This window comes from Thalassophryne amazonica, chromosome 4, assembly GCF_902500255.1.
Source record: "Thalassophryne amazonica chromosome 4, fThaAma1.1, whole genome shotgun sequence".
NCBI classification, from domain to species: Eukaryota; Metazoa; Chordata; class Actinopteri; order Batrachoidiformes; family Batrachoididae; genus Thalassophryne; species Thalassophryne amazonica.
In genome coordinates, this window is record NC_047106.1 from 81,700,847 (window position 1) to 81,714,600 (window position 13,754).

The window sequence follows — 13,754 nt, forward strand, 5'->3', positions numbered from 1 at the left end:
ACAGTAGTGTTCAGAATAATAGTAGTGCTGTGTGACTAAAAAGTTGAATCCAGGTTTTGAGTATATTTCTTATTGTTACATGGGAAACAAGGTACCAGTAGATTCAGTAGATTCTCACAAATCCAACAAGACCAAGCATTCATGATATGCACACTCTTAAGGCTATGAAATTGGGCTATTAGTAAAAAAAAAAAAGTAGAAAAGGGGTTGTTCACAATAATAGTAGCATCTGCTGTTGATGCTACAAACTCAAAACTATTATGTTCAAACTGCTTTTTAGCAATCCTGTGAATTACTAAACTAGTATTTAGTTGTATAACCACAGTTTTTCATGATTTCTTCATATCTGCGAGGCATTCATTTTATTGGTTTGGAACCAAGATTTTGCTCGCTTACTAGTGTGCTTGGGGTCATTGTCTTGTTGAAACACCCATTTCAAGGGCATGTCCTCTTCAGCATAAGGCAACATGACCTCTTCAAGTATTTTGACATATCCAAACTGATCCATGATACCTGGTATGCGATATATAGGCCCAACACCATATTAGGAGAAACATGCCCATATCATGATGCTTGCACCACCATGCTTCACTGTCTTCACTGTGAACTGTGGCTTGAATTCAGAGTTTGGGGGTCGTCTCACAACCTGTCTGCAGTCCTTGGACACAAAAAGAACAATTTTACTCTCATCAGTCCCCAAAATATTCTTCCATTTCTCTTTAGGCCAGTTGATGTGTTCTTTGGCAAATAGTAGCCTCTTCTGCACATGTCTTTTATGTAACAAAGGGACTTTGCGGGGGATTCTTGCGAATAAATTAGCTTCACACAGGCACCTTCTAACTGTCACAGCACTTACAGGTAACTCCAGACTCTTTGATCATCCTGGAGCTGATCAGTGGGTGAGCCTTTGCCATTCTGGTTATTCTTCTATCAATTTTGATGGTTGTTTTCCATTTTCTTCCATGTGTCTCTGGTTTTTTGGTTCATTTTAAAGCATTGGAGATCATTGTAGATGAACAGCCTATAATTTTTTGCACCTGCTTATACGTTTTCCCCTCTCCAATCAACTTTTTAATCAAACTACGCTGTTCTTCTGAACAATGTCTTGAACGTCCCATTTTCCTCAGGCTTTCAAAGAGAAAAGCATGTTCAACAGGTGCTGGCTTTATCCTTAAATAGGGGACACCTGATTCACACCTGTTTGTTCCACAAAATTGATGAACTCACTGACTGAATGCCACACTGCTATTATTGTGAGCACCCCCTTTTCTACTTTTTTTTTACTTATTGCCCAATTTCATAGCCTTAAGAGTGTGCATATCATGAATGCTTGGTCTTGTTGGATTTGTGAGAATCTACTGAATCTACTGGTACCTTGTTTCCCATGTAACAATAAGAAATATACTCGAAACCTGGATTAATCTTTTTAGTCACATAGCACTACTATTATTCTTAACACTACTGTACTTGCACTGGTGCTAGTAACAAAAAATTACTTGCACCAAGAAAAAGTTACTTGCACAACCAAAAGTCAGTCTTATATCAACCTTAAAACTCCTCCTCCGATGTGTCACACTCTTCCTCTCTGGGAAGAGTTTGAAGGGAGAGCAGCAGCATCAGCAGACAGTTTTTTTTTTTTTTCCACATGCGCGTGTGAACAAATCGTCTGTGAGGATTATTTTCCTCCTCTGTGAGATCATTAAAGTTTATCTTTATCTTTATTTATTAACTACACAGATGTATAATAAAACAAAAGGTGACTGTTTTATAACACAATTATGACAGAGTTTGAGGGGAGAGAGAGCGAGGAACCACAGCGGAAGCCATTGTTTTTTTTTTTTTTTGTTTTTTTTTTTTTTAGTGCACGCACAAACTAATCGTCCGTGAAGATAATTTTATTAACTACACAGATGTATAATAAAACAAATGGTGACTGGTTTATAACACAATGATGACAGAGTTTGAGGGGAGAGAGAGCGAGAAGTGCACTCACAAACTAATCGTCCGTGAAGATAATTTTATTAACTACACAGATGTATAATAAAACAAATGGTGACTGGTTTATAACACAATGATGACAGAGTTTGTGGGGAGAGAGAGCGAGGAACCTCAGCAGCAGCCAGTTTTTTTTTTTTTTTTCTTTGTTTACATGTGCGCGCAAATGGGACAGGAGGTCCTCAAACTGGAGCTCCAGCAGCTCCAGTTATTTGCTGCAGCTCCTGCAGCAAACAATGAAATTCACTGAATTGGGAACGTCTCATGAGGATGTTGTGAACCCAGGAACGGCAGTGTTGGCGACGTTTGTCAGCTTTCCACAACAAATAGAGCACAGCAAATCGTTCCGTGTGTGAGAGTCATAAAACGCAGGGAAGACAAAGACAAGACACTGGAAATTGTTTTTTTCCTTATTTATTCCTTTATTGGCTCATTCTACTAGTGCTTATAATTGACAAAACTTGGATAAAGTTACTTGCACCTGTGCTAGAAATATAATACGTATAAATACATATAAATAATACGTGAACAAACTAACACATGCACATACTAATTGGACCCCTGCATTATGTCATTACGCACTACAAACGGTATGGCACAGTAAATCTCTCTGGCACGGGCAGTCTTAAGAAACTGAGTCAATGTTATGGAGACTGTTGAAGGAAGTCAGCAAAGGCACCCATGACATCTCTGAAAGAGTGATGAACCTCATTTCTACCGAGTGGTCAGGGTACAGAATTCTGCTTTGTGTGTTTCTACATTCAGATTTAGGGATGGGTAACAAAATAACCAACCGGTACAGGGCCACCTTTTGGCACCCTTTGCTTGGGGTACCAAAATAATGGACCAGCAGTAAAAGGGAAGCGCTAACCCACTGCTGTCTATTGACTGCCTCATAGCAACAGAGGAAGGCGTCATCACCCTGCGACAGCTTACACCCTGTACAGAATCCTGTTGAAAATATACGTGGCTTTTATCCACACGAGGAAGAATGTCAGTGAAAAGCAACCAAGCTTGGTCAAACCAGGAGGTACAGACTTTATAGGTGATCATTGCGGAGGAGCAACGATATGACATCACTCTGCCCATTTCGATGACGTGCATATCGTCTACCCTGCTCCACTTACTAAAACAAAGGCTACTGTTGGAAGTGGAAGCACAAGCCAAGCCATGCTTATCTATTAAGAACCGTAGCATACCATGTCGTACCAACCCAGACTGCTCAGTAGAAAGGAGGCTAAAGGCTTCTGTGGCTGTGATAAGAGAAACTGTACATTGTGCACGTTTTGTATGTTACATCGCTAGTCACAGCTTCATGCTGGAGTGGAACAGTGTAGGGTTTTCATACAAGAAAACTGATCAAGTGTAGGCTTGATTCTCCCATGTGTCTTCCAGCAAACTTGTTGAAATTTCACACACACGTGGTGTTGGGTGCAAATGATTGTTTTTGACGACAGGATCGGTGTAGTATAGGCATGTAAGGCATAAGGGAAAACTGGGCCCCCCCCTTTCCTTTGATGGAATAAGGAACATTTTAGGTCTGGTCAATTTGTTTTCCTTCAGGTCTGATCAAAAGAGAACGAAGATAAAGAAGAAAACCAGCAATCCTCAGTTTGACGAGACCTTCTTTTTTGAGGTAAATTATTCTTAACATACTTGACTGTTAAGTATTCTGCCAGCATGTAGAATTATATTTACTGGCTGAGCACATTCTTATTTTTATATCCCACCATGATAAACAAGCAGCGGTAGCCTAGGTGATCGCTTGACCTCGGCTTTAGAAGTGAAAGAAAGTTGCAAACATTTTCATACTACATTTAACTTCAACCACACCTGCTCCTAATTTCCATAATGCATTTGATAACAGAATAATGTCATTCATTGTTTGAGTTATCATGTTAACAAGCTGGAGGGAATGGACTCATTGACGTGTTACATTTTGCAGAGTACTAATGAAGCATTACTGTCACCATTAAAGTTAACAAGGGCAATACTTAGATATGCCTCACCAAGCTCAACTTCAAACCTGGCAAGGTTTTGGAAGGTATATTCTACAGTAGCAAGTGTGATGACCAGCCATTGAATGTTTTGTGGAATTCTTGCATACACAAGGTTTCAGAGACTCTGTCCTCTGCTGGCCAACGTTTGAATCAAAACACACTTAAAGCCAAACTTGTCTGAGGTTTTAGTGAGTTGAATTTGGTAGTCTTCTGAGAGGATGTCACATGCACAAGGTTTCAGGGACTCTGCACCCTAGTGGCCAAAATTAGAATCGCAACAAACCAAACGTCAAACTGTCTGAGGTCTTAGGGAGATGACATTGCGTACTAAGTTTCACACTGATACGTGAAGTCTTTATCAAGATATCATGTGCCCATTGACAACATGGACATACTCAGACAGATAGACGCATACAAGTTCCTAGACTTGCACTGCCGACCATCCAGATAAAATCAAGTATTCAAGAGAGAGCTGACCTGTGGTCAACAGCTGGTATGACTGGTACACAGCAGTGGTCTTGTTTGGAATAGCATACAAAATCCAAACAAAATCAAATTATATCTTTAAGAACATACATTTTAACAAATATTAAAATGGCAAAAGCTAATAAGCTAAAGTATGAATTTATGGGAAAAAAATGAGAAAAGAAGTTAAAACTTGAAGCAGCACTCTGCAGTTGTGTCCCAATTCAGTGGATGCATGCTTCTAAGGCTGTAATTGTGGCTGCTTACGTCATAAATGGTGTGACTAGGCTGTCCTATTTCAAAGGCTCCTTGGAATGTGCCCCAGGGTACGCAGCCTTCTTTCCTCTGAAAATGAAGGATACAACAGGTGTACCTTTCACGGGCTGATCTGTGCCACGAGTCATTGTGTGATTTTTGCCCCCTCCCCCCCACCCCCTCAAAATAAACAGTGGGTAAATAAAAAAGACAAAAGGACACCTTTGGGCTCCATATATACAATTGCCAGTAATGTTTATAAGTATAATTACAGTTCTATTTCATTCCTCCTGACCGCCAGAGGGCAGTGCTTTAGCACCTGGATAACTACATGTGCACAGCACAGAGGTCGAGAATATATACCAACAAAGTCCCGCCATTGGATGTGACCTGGGTGACGTCACTGCTTGTCTTTATATACCAGATGAACCCAGCGATCATTTCTTTTCTACATTCTCGCAATCTGAAGAGGTTGAGAATGCATTTAGCTGCGATTGCCGCTCTCGCTTGTAGCCTCGCAGCCCACTTTCGGTTGGAGCTACGTGCACTGTACACATCTTCCAGAGGCTGCGAGACACGGCTTCACCGTTTTGTCGAGAGTACACCTTCCTCACCGGGAGCGCACCTTCGCCGCTGCCCTGCTGGGTATTTTCCTCTGTGCACAGTTGAAGTCATTAGCTGCTAGCCGCTAACACTTTAGCTGTGTTGTTTCGACGAAAGCTGGCTACTTGTCTAGTTGTGTCGCTAACCTTCTTAACTACGTGGTAGTGTACTGTGTTGGGCTTGCCGTGAGTGTTTTCCACTCCTTGAAGTACTTCGTCTGCGTTGCCGCCATTTTACTAAGTTCAGCAGCTCCGCTGGCAGCTACTGTTGTCGTCGCTGTAAGTGACTTAGCACTTGGGCTGTGAGTGTTTCACGCTCCGTGCCTTGTATTAGCTTTTACACTGTGAGTGTTTCACGCTCTGTGCCTTGTATTAGCTTTTATGCTGTGAGCGATTCACGCGCCATGCCTCGTGTTACGGCTGTGTCTATGGGTGATTCACGCTCCGTGCCTCGTGTTACGGCTGTGTCTGTAAGCGATTCACGCTCTATGCCTCATGTTACGGCTGTGTCTGTAAGCGATTCACACTCTATGCCTCATGTTACGGCTGTGACTGTGAGCGATTCACGTCCCGTGCCTTGTGTTACTTTTTACACTGCATGTGATTCACGCTTTGTCTTTCTATCTGTAACCGTCAGGGTTTATGTTAGCCATCTGCACACAGTTCACAATGTTGTCAGGGCCTTTGTTGCATGGCTGTAGTACCTATTTGGCTCCCTTGAGCCCAGATGATGGACATATGCTTTGCCCCTCGTGTCTTGGGATCGGACACCTGAGGGAAGCCCTGACTGGTGATGCCTGCCTTAATTGTGCCAGTATGCCACTGGCAGAGAGGTCTGCTAGACTCGCAGCATTGGAAAGTGGGATGCCTAGTGGGAGTTTGGCCTCCAGTCCCAGAAAGGTACCAAAGCGCCATAAACGCCCACATGCAGGGACCCCTTCTGCTAAGAAGGTTACTCATGACCATGCTTTGGCTGAAAAGGTTGAAACATTGACTTCTGAGTTTGCTCAGATTAAGTCCTTGCTTTTGAATCTACAGCCTAGGGATGCCATAACAGTTCCTGTTGTCCCTAATGAGGCTGATCAGATCGATGTAGTTACTCAGCAGGAAGAAGATGCCATGTCTATTGCTGCAACTGATTCCTTGTACATAACAAGTGACACAAACTGTGGAGGATCAGGATGAGAGGGGTCTCTCTCCAAGCCATTCATTAGTAGGCTCTCACACCTCTGAGGCTGAGTCCTTGCCGCAAACTGGACCTGGACTATCCTTTGTCAAGCAAACTGTTCATTTGGCTTTATCTAGGCTTGGGGTCGACAATCCCCCTGTTGTGTGGGCCGCTGAAGAGGAGGTACTGCTGGCCCACCACCACCAGAGGGCACCCTGCCTGGAGTGCGGGCTCCAGGCACCAGAGGGCGCTGCCGTCTCACAGGAGCAGCCGGGGTGACAGCTGTCACCTACGACAGCTGTTACCAATCTTCTGATCCACAGCGGTATATCAGCAGGACGACGTCTCCACCTCTTTGCCGAGATATCGCTCTACCAAGGAGGTAACGTATCCAGCCTAACGGATTATCTTTTGACCATTGAATACTTTTTGCCTTTACACAGAAAGAGAGAAGAACAGCAGGAGACTGTATTTTGGATAAGTACTCACATTCCTGCACTACAGTGTTTTCCTGACGAGAGGTGGAGGTGGTGTTTCCACCATACGTGTTGCTGGGTGCAGACGCACCCACATCTGACTGTTTCTGTTCCTCGCCAGCAGTACCGGATCCGACAAGCAGAGGCAGTGGCCACCTGGGAGTTCGGGACTTGGCGGCTCCAGTATTCCCGGGGTTCGGTGGTGGAGGAAATCGTGTGGTTCCGGTTCTGCTTGGACAGACGTCTCCTATCTTCGAGCCTGCCCACATGACACCGTTGTGATTCGGCTTATTGTCTGATATTGTAATTGGTTGTGTTTGTTGTGCGTGTTTCACAACAGTAAAGTGTTGATATTTGACTTCCTCCATTGTCCGTTCATTTGCGCCCCCTGTTGTGGGTCCGTGTTCCTACACTTTCCCAACACCCCCTGCTGAAACCACCGCTTCAAGTGCTTTTTTCAAAGTCACTCAGAAACTTGAGTTCAATGTTCCAGTTTTGCAACCATATATCAAGGAGCTCCACCGATGTTGGGCAGACCCCAAATCATTGACCCATCTATCGCGGGACTGCATAGCCCTTAGCTCTATGTGTGATTCGGCTCAGTATGGTCTGAACCGTATGCCCGCCGTCGACAGCATTATTGCAAACCTGGTTGTGGCTCCGGCTGATGTTGCTCGGCCGGATGCCCGCCGTCCACTACCTCAGTGTAGGGTCACTGATGACTTCCTCACCAAAAGCTATGACATAGCTGCTCCCATTGGTCACCTAGGCAACTCACTGTCCCATTTAGCCCTTGCCCTCTCAAAATCTTTGAGAGAGACAGAGGTTGATGATGCTACTCAGAGTCTTAGTGATGCCTCACTCCAAACTTTTGCTTATATGTCCAGGGAGCTTGGCAGACTGATGTCAACCCTTACCATCACTAGACGTCGGGTGTGTCCCCTCTGTCGGAATCCTGCAGTGGTACACTCCATTCACTGCCGGTTCTTCCAGGCCAGGTATTTGGACCTGCAGCCCATCAAACTTTGGAGCGTGCTGTTGAGGCTAGTAAATCTCGGCAACTGTTTGTTGACCTACACCGGACTTCCAGGCCTGAGCCTGTCAGACATGCTACAACTTTTCACCAGGAGACTGGTTCACAAATGTCGACTTAAAGGATGCCTATTTCCATGTGCCAGTGGCGCCTCGTCACAGGCAGTTTCTCAGCTTTGCTTTTAAAGGACAGGCATACCAGTTCAGGGTGCTTCCTTTTTCGGCCTCTATATCACCCCTTGTACATTTACCAGATGTATCGCTGCAGCACTAGCCGCACTGCAAGCTCTCAGATTAAGAATCCTACCCGACTTAGACGATTGGCTTGTCTGCGCTCCCACTCAGGAGCAGGCGCACAACGACATAGAGCTTCTACTGAACCATGTCTCTCAGATAGGACTCACAGTGAATTTTGCGAAGAGTTCTCTTGTTCCCAGTCAACAAACACCCTTCATCGGCATTGCCATCAACTCCCTAACTATGACTACATCGCCATCCCTGCAGAGAGTGGGCGATGTAATTCAGCTCGTCTCACACGTTCAACGGACTGTGACACAGTGTTTTGGTTTGCTGCTCCAGTTGATGGGCAAACTAACTGCAGTGTCGCTAGTGGTACCTTTTGGACTTCTGTTCTTGCGTCCCCTACAGATTTGGATCAACAACCTAGGCTTTGTTGTCACAGCTACAGGGGAGAATTTAGCACCCTCACCCAGAACGCCTTCAATTGCATGTGTGGCCGTTGAAGGGCTGGACTCCTTGTTAGGTTCTTGTGACCAGTCTGTTGTTCAGACTATCCTTAACTCACGTGATGCTTCTACCAGGGCTTTGTATGGCAACAGATGAAAACTGTTTGTCCGGTGGTGTGAGAACCGAAAGTTAGACCCAGAGCGTTGCCCTGTGCCTATTCTACTCAAATACTTGCAAGAACTGCTGGAGAAAGGACTTTCTGTCACTACTTTAAGGGTTTATGTTGCTGCAATCTCTGCCAGGCACATCCATGTTGACGACCAGTCAGTGGGTTCACATTCCTTAGTGTGTCGTTTTTTGAAAGGTGCTCTACGTTTGCGGCCTCCAAGGCTTGCACGCGTACCTTCATGGGACCTCCACTAGTCCTGGAGGGTTTAAGCTTATCTCCTGTCGAACCAGTTGAAAGTGCTGATCTTAAGTGGGTGTCAGTGAAAACTGCCTTTCTACTTGCAGTATCTTTGGCTACGCAAGTGGGAGAGCTCCATGCCCTATCGGTCGCTGAGAAGTGTTTGCGATGGAATTCTGACGGATCTGGGGTTACGCTGTTGCCTAATCCATCCTTTTTACCTAAGAGCATTTCAGCCTTTCATGTTAACCAGCCAATTTCCTTGGCTTTGCATGCCCCGCATTCTGATCCAGGATTATCTGTCTCAAGTTCCCTGTGTCTTGTTTGAATGTTGAAGCAGTACATTGGTGCGACTGCTGGGATTCGGAAAATGGTTGCCCTGTTTGTTAGTTACGGTGATCACAAAAAAGGCTGTGCTGTATCAAAGCAGCGACTTTCACATTGGGTCGTGGATGCCATTTTACAAGTATACAAGTCCAGGGGTCTTCAGCTTCCTAAAGTTACGTGCCATGTCCACCTCCCGGGCTGCACTGAGAGGTGTTCCTTTGAGTGATATTTGTGCTGCTGCTACGTGGGCTTCGTCCTGTACCTTCGCCCACTATTACAGAGTGGATGTGGCCACTCCTCCTGCGGTGACTTTGGTGGTGTTGTCTGCCTCCACTCCCCACTTAAAAAGTGAGTAAAGTTCAAAACTCCTTATAATAGCTTATTATTATAAGGATTTTAGGATTTTACAAATAAAGAATACCTTATTTTATTTTTATTTTTTTTCTCGTCTCTCTGTTTGAGAGAGAAACTCTTGTGTGAAGCGCCTTGAGGTAACTTTGTTGTGATTTGGTGCTATATAAATGAAAATAAATTGAAATTGAGGTATGTCTCCATCCAGAAGTGGGAGTGAGTGTCTTCTTCAGCAAGCCTCCTGTCTTGGTCACCAGCATGAACTCCCAAAATTTCCTGTATATTTGTATTGTTAAGTGTGTCGGTAGCATGGCCCAAGCAAAGGGTCACCCTTTTGAGTCTGGTCTGCTTGATGTTTCTTCCTCAAATCATCAGAGGGAGTTTTTCCTTACCGTTGTCAACTGTGTGCTTGCTCTAGGGGTTGGTAAGGTTAGATTTTACGTGTTTGAAGCACCTTGAGGCAGCTTTGTTGTGATTTGGTGCTATATAAATGAAATAAATTGATCCATGATCCCTGGTATGTGATAAATAGGTCCGACACCATAGTAAACATCCCCATATCATGATGCTTTTTGAACAGCCTAATATTCCTTTTTCTTCACTTTCTGCAAAGTAATAACAAATGTGATAATTTTTTCTTCATTTTGATTTGGATTAATGTGCAGTATTGAAATAAAAGATATTTTAAGTATTTTGAGCTTTAATGTCTTTTTTAAACACACTATCATTTTGAACACAACTGTATGTACTGAAAAATGATAAACTACAGGTTATGCCCACTATGCTAGCTTATCACATGCAGTGGTTAGAGGATAGTGGCAGGAAAGCTAAATACACAATTGCAAAATGTGGTGGGCTAGACAGTATTATTTCGGAACGGTTTGTTCCAGACTCTGCTGTGTCTGATCTGAAGAGTTCCAGGGGACACAGTCCTTAGGAGGGTGCAGACTCTGAATTGAGACACAGCCAGCATCTGTCTGTCTGTCTGTCACACGCCTGCTTCTAATACATTATCAATCCAGCATCTGTTTACCATCCAAAAGGTTGCAGACTTGTCTGTGGGTTATGAAATATTACGTAGGCAAAACATCGTTTCTTTTTAGGTTGACCTGGTGCAGTGATTTCCAAAGTGTGGGCTTTGAAGGTATTGCAAGTGAGCCCCAGGAGGTCATTGGGCAATGGGGTGGTGATGCTGTAGAGGTTAAAGCAGTGGCTTTGAGACCAGAGGATCCTCTGTTTACATCCCCATCAGGCCGAGGCAAAGTCCTTAATTCCCAAGTTGTTTTCTGTGTGAAGTTGAGCAGTTTCTTGTAATATGTTCTTTTAATCTTTTGAGGTACATGATGGTAGCATTTATTGGTTTTGAATTATAGTTGCAATAAACTGAAGGAGATGGGCTCATTGATTCACTTTAGAGCGTACAGGACCAGGCTAGTATGTGGGACAATGGGACATAATGTTGCCATGTTTGGAGGAGTGACTGTACTTGTTAGCCTTTTTTATAACACTGAAGTGCTTCTCATGTTTAGGTCACAAGGATCAGCAGCTACTCTAAAAAGTCTCATTTTCAAGTGGAAGAGGAGGACATCGAAAAACTGGAACTTAAGTGAGTTTGTTGTCGTTTCTTCACCACTGTGGGTCATTCACCATCTACATTTGTCTCCCTTGTGCGCTCTTCTGATTTTGTAACAAATTAAGGAGAAGAAAGTGATTTTGGTTTTGTGGGTTTTTTCCTGACTGCTAATGGAAAGCCTTGGTTTCTGGTTAAGGATATGTGGGTCTTCTGTCACAGTGGAGTCATAGCTCACTGGATAAGACTAGACAGATTCAAAGGTAAACTCTCATGCATGGTTTTGAGGTTTGGATTTGAGGTGGTGTCATTGCAGGGGTGTTTTTATTGCCTTTTTCATACCAAGCAGGTAAGCTCCAATTGGTAGCCATTTTTGTCATTATTAGTTGTTTGGGGTTTTTTGCTTGATGTTGGAATTATTTGGTTATGTAGTTGTGCTCAACACATAAAAATTTGTCTTGCCTGATGTACATGTAGTTTGACATCATCTGATGCCGACCGTTAACATGTTTATATTTTTTCTTTTCTCCATCCTCACCTATGCAGAGTTGAAGTGTGGAACAATGAAAATCTGGCTCAGGATGTGTTTCTGGGAGAAGCATGGGTTCCTGTGAAAATTGTACTAAATGATCAAATCCACAAAGCATGGTAAGGACCACACTGAAAATGTTTGTTCATTTTCATCTTAATCACTTTTCTGTTGATTGAACAGATGGCAACATTTTGTGTGTTCCTGTTTTTATTTTAATTGTCTTGAAATTCAAGCGTTGTGGCTAAACTGCCAGTCTGCCACATTTTTCCTCCTATATTTACTCTGAAGTCATCTCATGTAAGCACATCTGTTGAAATATCTTTTCAGTTATTGACATTTGTTATTTAGATTGCAAGGCAATGAGTGAGAGAAACCCGAAGTCCTGTTTGTAAACAATTAACATAAGATGAGTTACTAATTTGGGCATGAAACATGTTTCCATCAAGTAGAACATGTTGGAATGTGAACACATTGGATCAGAAATAATAACAAAATGTGACTGATGAAACTTGTTGTCAATGTGTTTTTTGTTTGGAGCTGAGCCTTGACAGAAGCTCCCATTTCAGTTCTATTAGGTGATTGGAAAAGGTTTCTTGATTTTTTTTTGAATTTTCAACAGTTTTTTTTTTTTTCTGCTGTGTGGGTGTTTCTGTGCTTTGCGTCAGTGTAGGTGACATGGGCTGTTGCCAGATGGCAATTTGTTAGTACATGAGGGCTGTGAGTTGAGTGCGTGGGTGGCTGTTTGCATGGCGGCAGTACCTCATGTCTCAGTGTTGATGCTGGAAATCTTCCCTGTGCCATACATGCAGACTGTTCTTCATAAAGTCAGGCCAGGTGATCCATTTACATTTGTTGAGAGAGGTTTTTCTGACAATATATTATTATTGAAGGTGCTTTAGCTCATGAACAGAAATATATTTCCTGGCTGCAGTGCTGCAGTTTTAACTGTATACTCAGTCATTTTGTATTTGGCTCCACCTTATGGCTCTTTGGCAGAAGTGCAGGCAACATGCACTATACATATTCACAAAAAAATAAATACTCTAAAGTTTGCTATGAAACAATTCATGTTAAGTGGGATTCTAAAAGAATTGTTAAAACTGTTGGAAATAAATAAATGAATGGACTGCATTTATATAGCGCTTTTCCATCTGCATCAGACACTCAAAGCACTTTACAAATAATGCCTCACATTCCGATGTGAGGGTGCTGCTGTACAAGGTAATCTAAGACATCCGTAGACATTAAGCGTTTTTATGGACTGGCCAAGCAGAGCTTGTAAATTTGAGAAGTTACTGGCTCCCCCTTCAGATTTCACTGGTCACCCTTCTAAGGTTCTTATGAAAAAAAGTTGAATTTGAGCTCTGTCATCATATACATTGACATACAGCTTATCTTCACACTGCATGAGTCATAGAGAGTAATGTGGTTGTTAATATTGCAAGACAGAAAACAGTGGCCAACATTTAACAACTGTTAACTCATTGCTGCATTTTCTGTTCCTGCAGCCTCAACAGTTTATTTACTTTTAAAACTAATACAAGGGTATAGCTCACCATCATGTGTCATCACAGTCATAAATGTAAATAGCTACAAAATGATGAATGCAGGGCACAATGTCTTTGCATTATTTAGTTTGTAGTTCCTAAATGTAATTACTGTAATTAATGTGTTTATTTATTTAATACATGCATATAGCTGTGAATTACTGAATCCCTATGGAATGACAGCTTGTATTGCCACTGCATGTATTTTCAAAATGGGTGAATGTTATTTTTTTGCTTGTGTTTGTTTTTGCGGTGTGTTGAGTGTTAATCCCATCAGCCTCAAGACCACCTGCAGGCCAGGAGAAATGTCATTCCCAGGAAGTAGCAGTTTGGAGCAGTGG

The 13,754-nt window shown here is 43.0% G+C and overlaps 1 protein-coding gene across 1 annotated transcript in view; it reads left to right on the forward strand.

Annotated features, from left to right (window-relative positions):
• The window catches only part of rasa2 (RAS p21 protein activator 2), a 167,061-nt gene that overhangs the window by 88,315 nt on the left and 64,992 nt on the right, over window positions 1–13,754 (forward strand). The window contains 3 exon segments of the mRNA XM_034168784.1: window positions 3,523–3,631; window positions 11,294–11,370; window positions 11,881–11,982. Coding sequence (XP_034024675.1) covers window positions 3,523–3,631; window positions 11,294–11,370; window positions 11,881–11,982 — 288 coding nt within the window.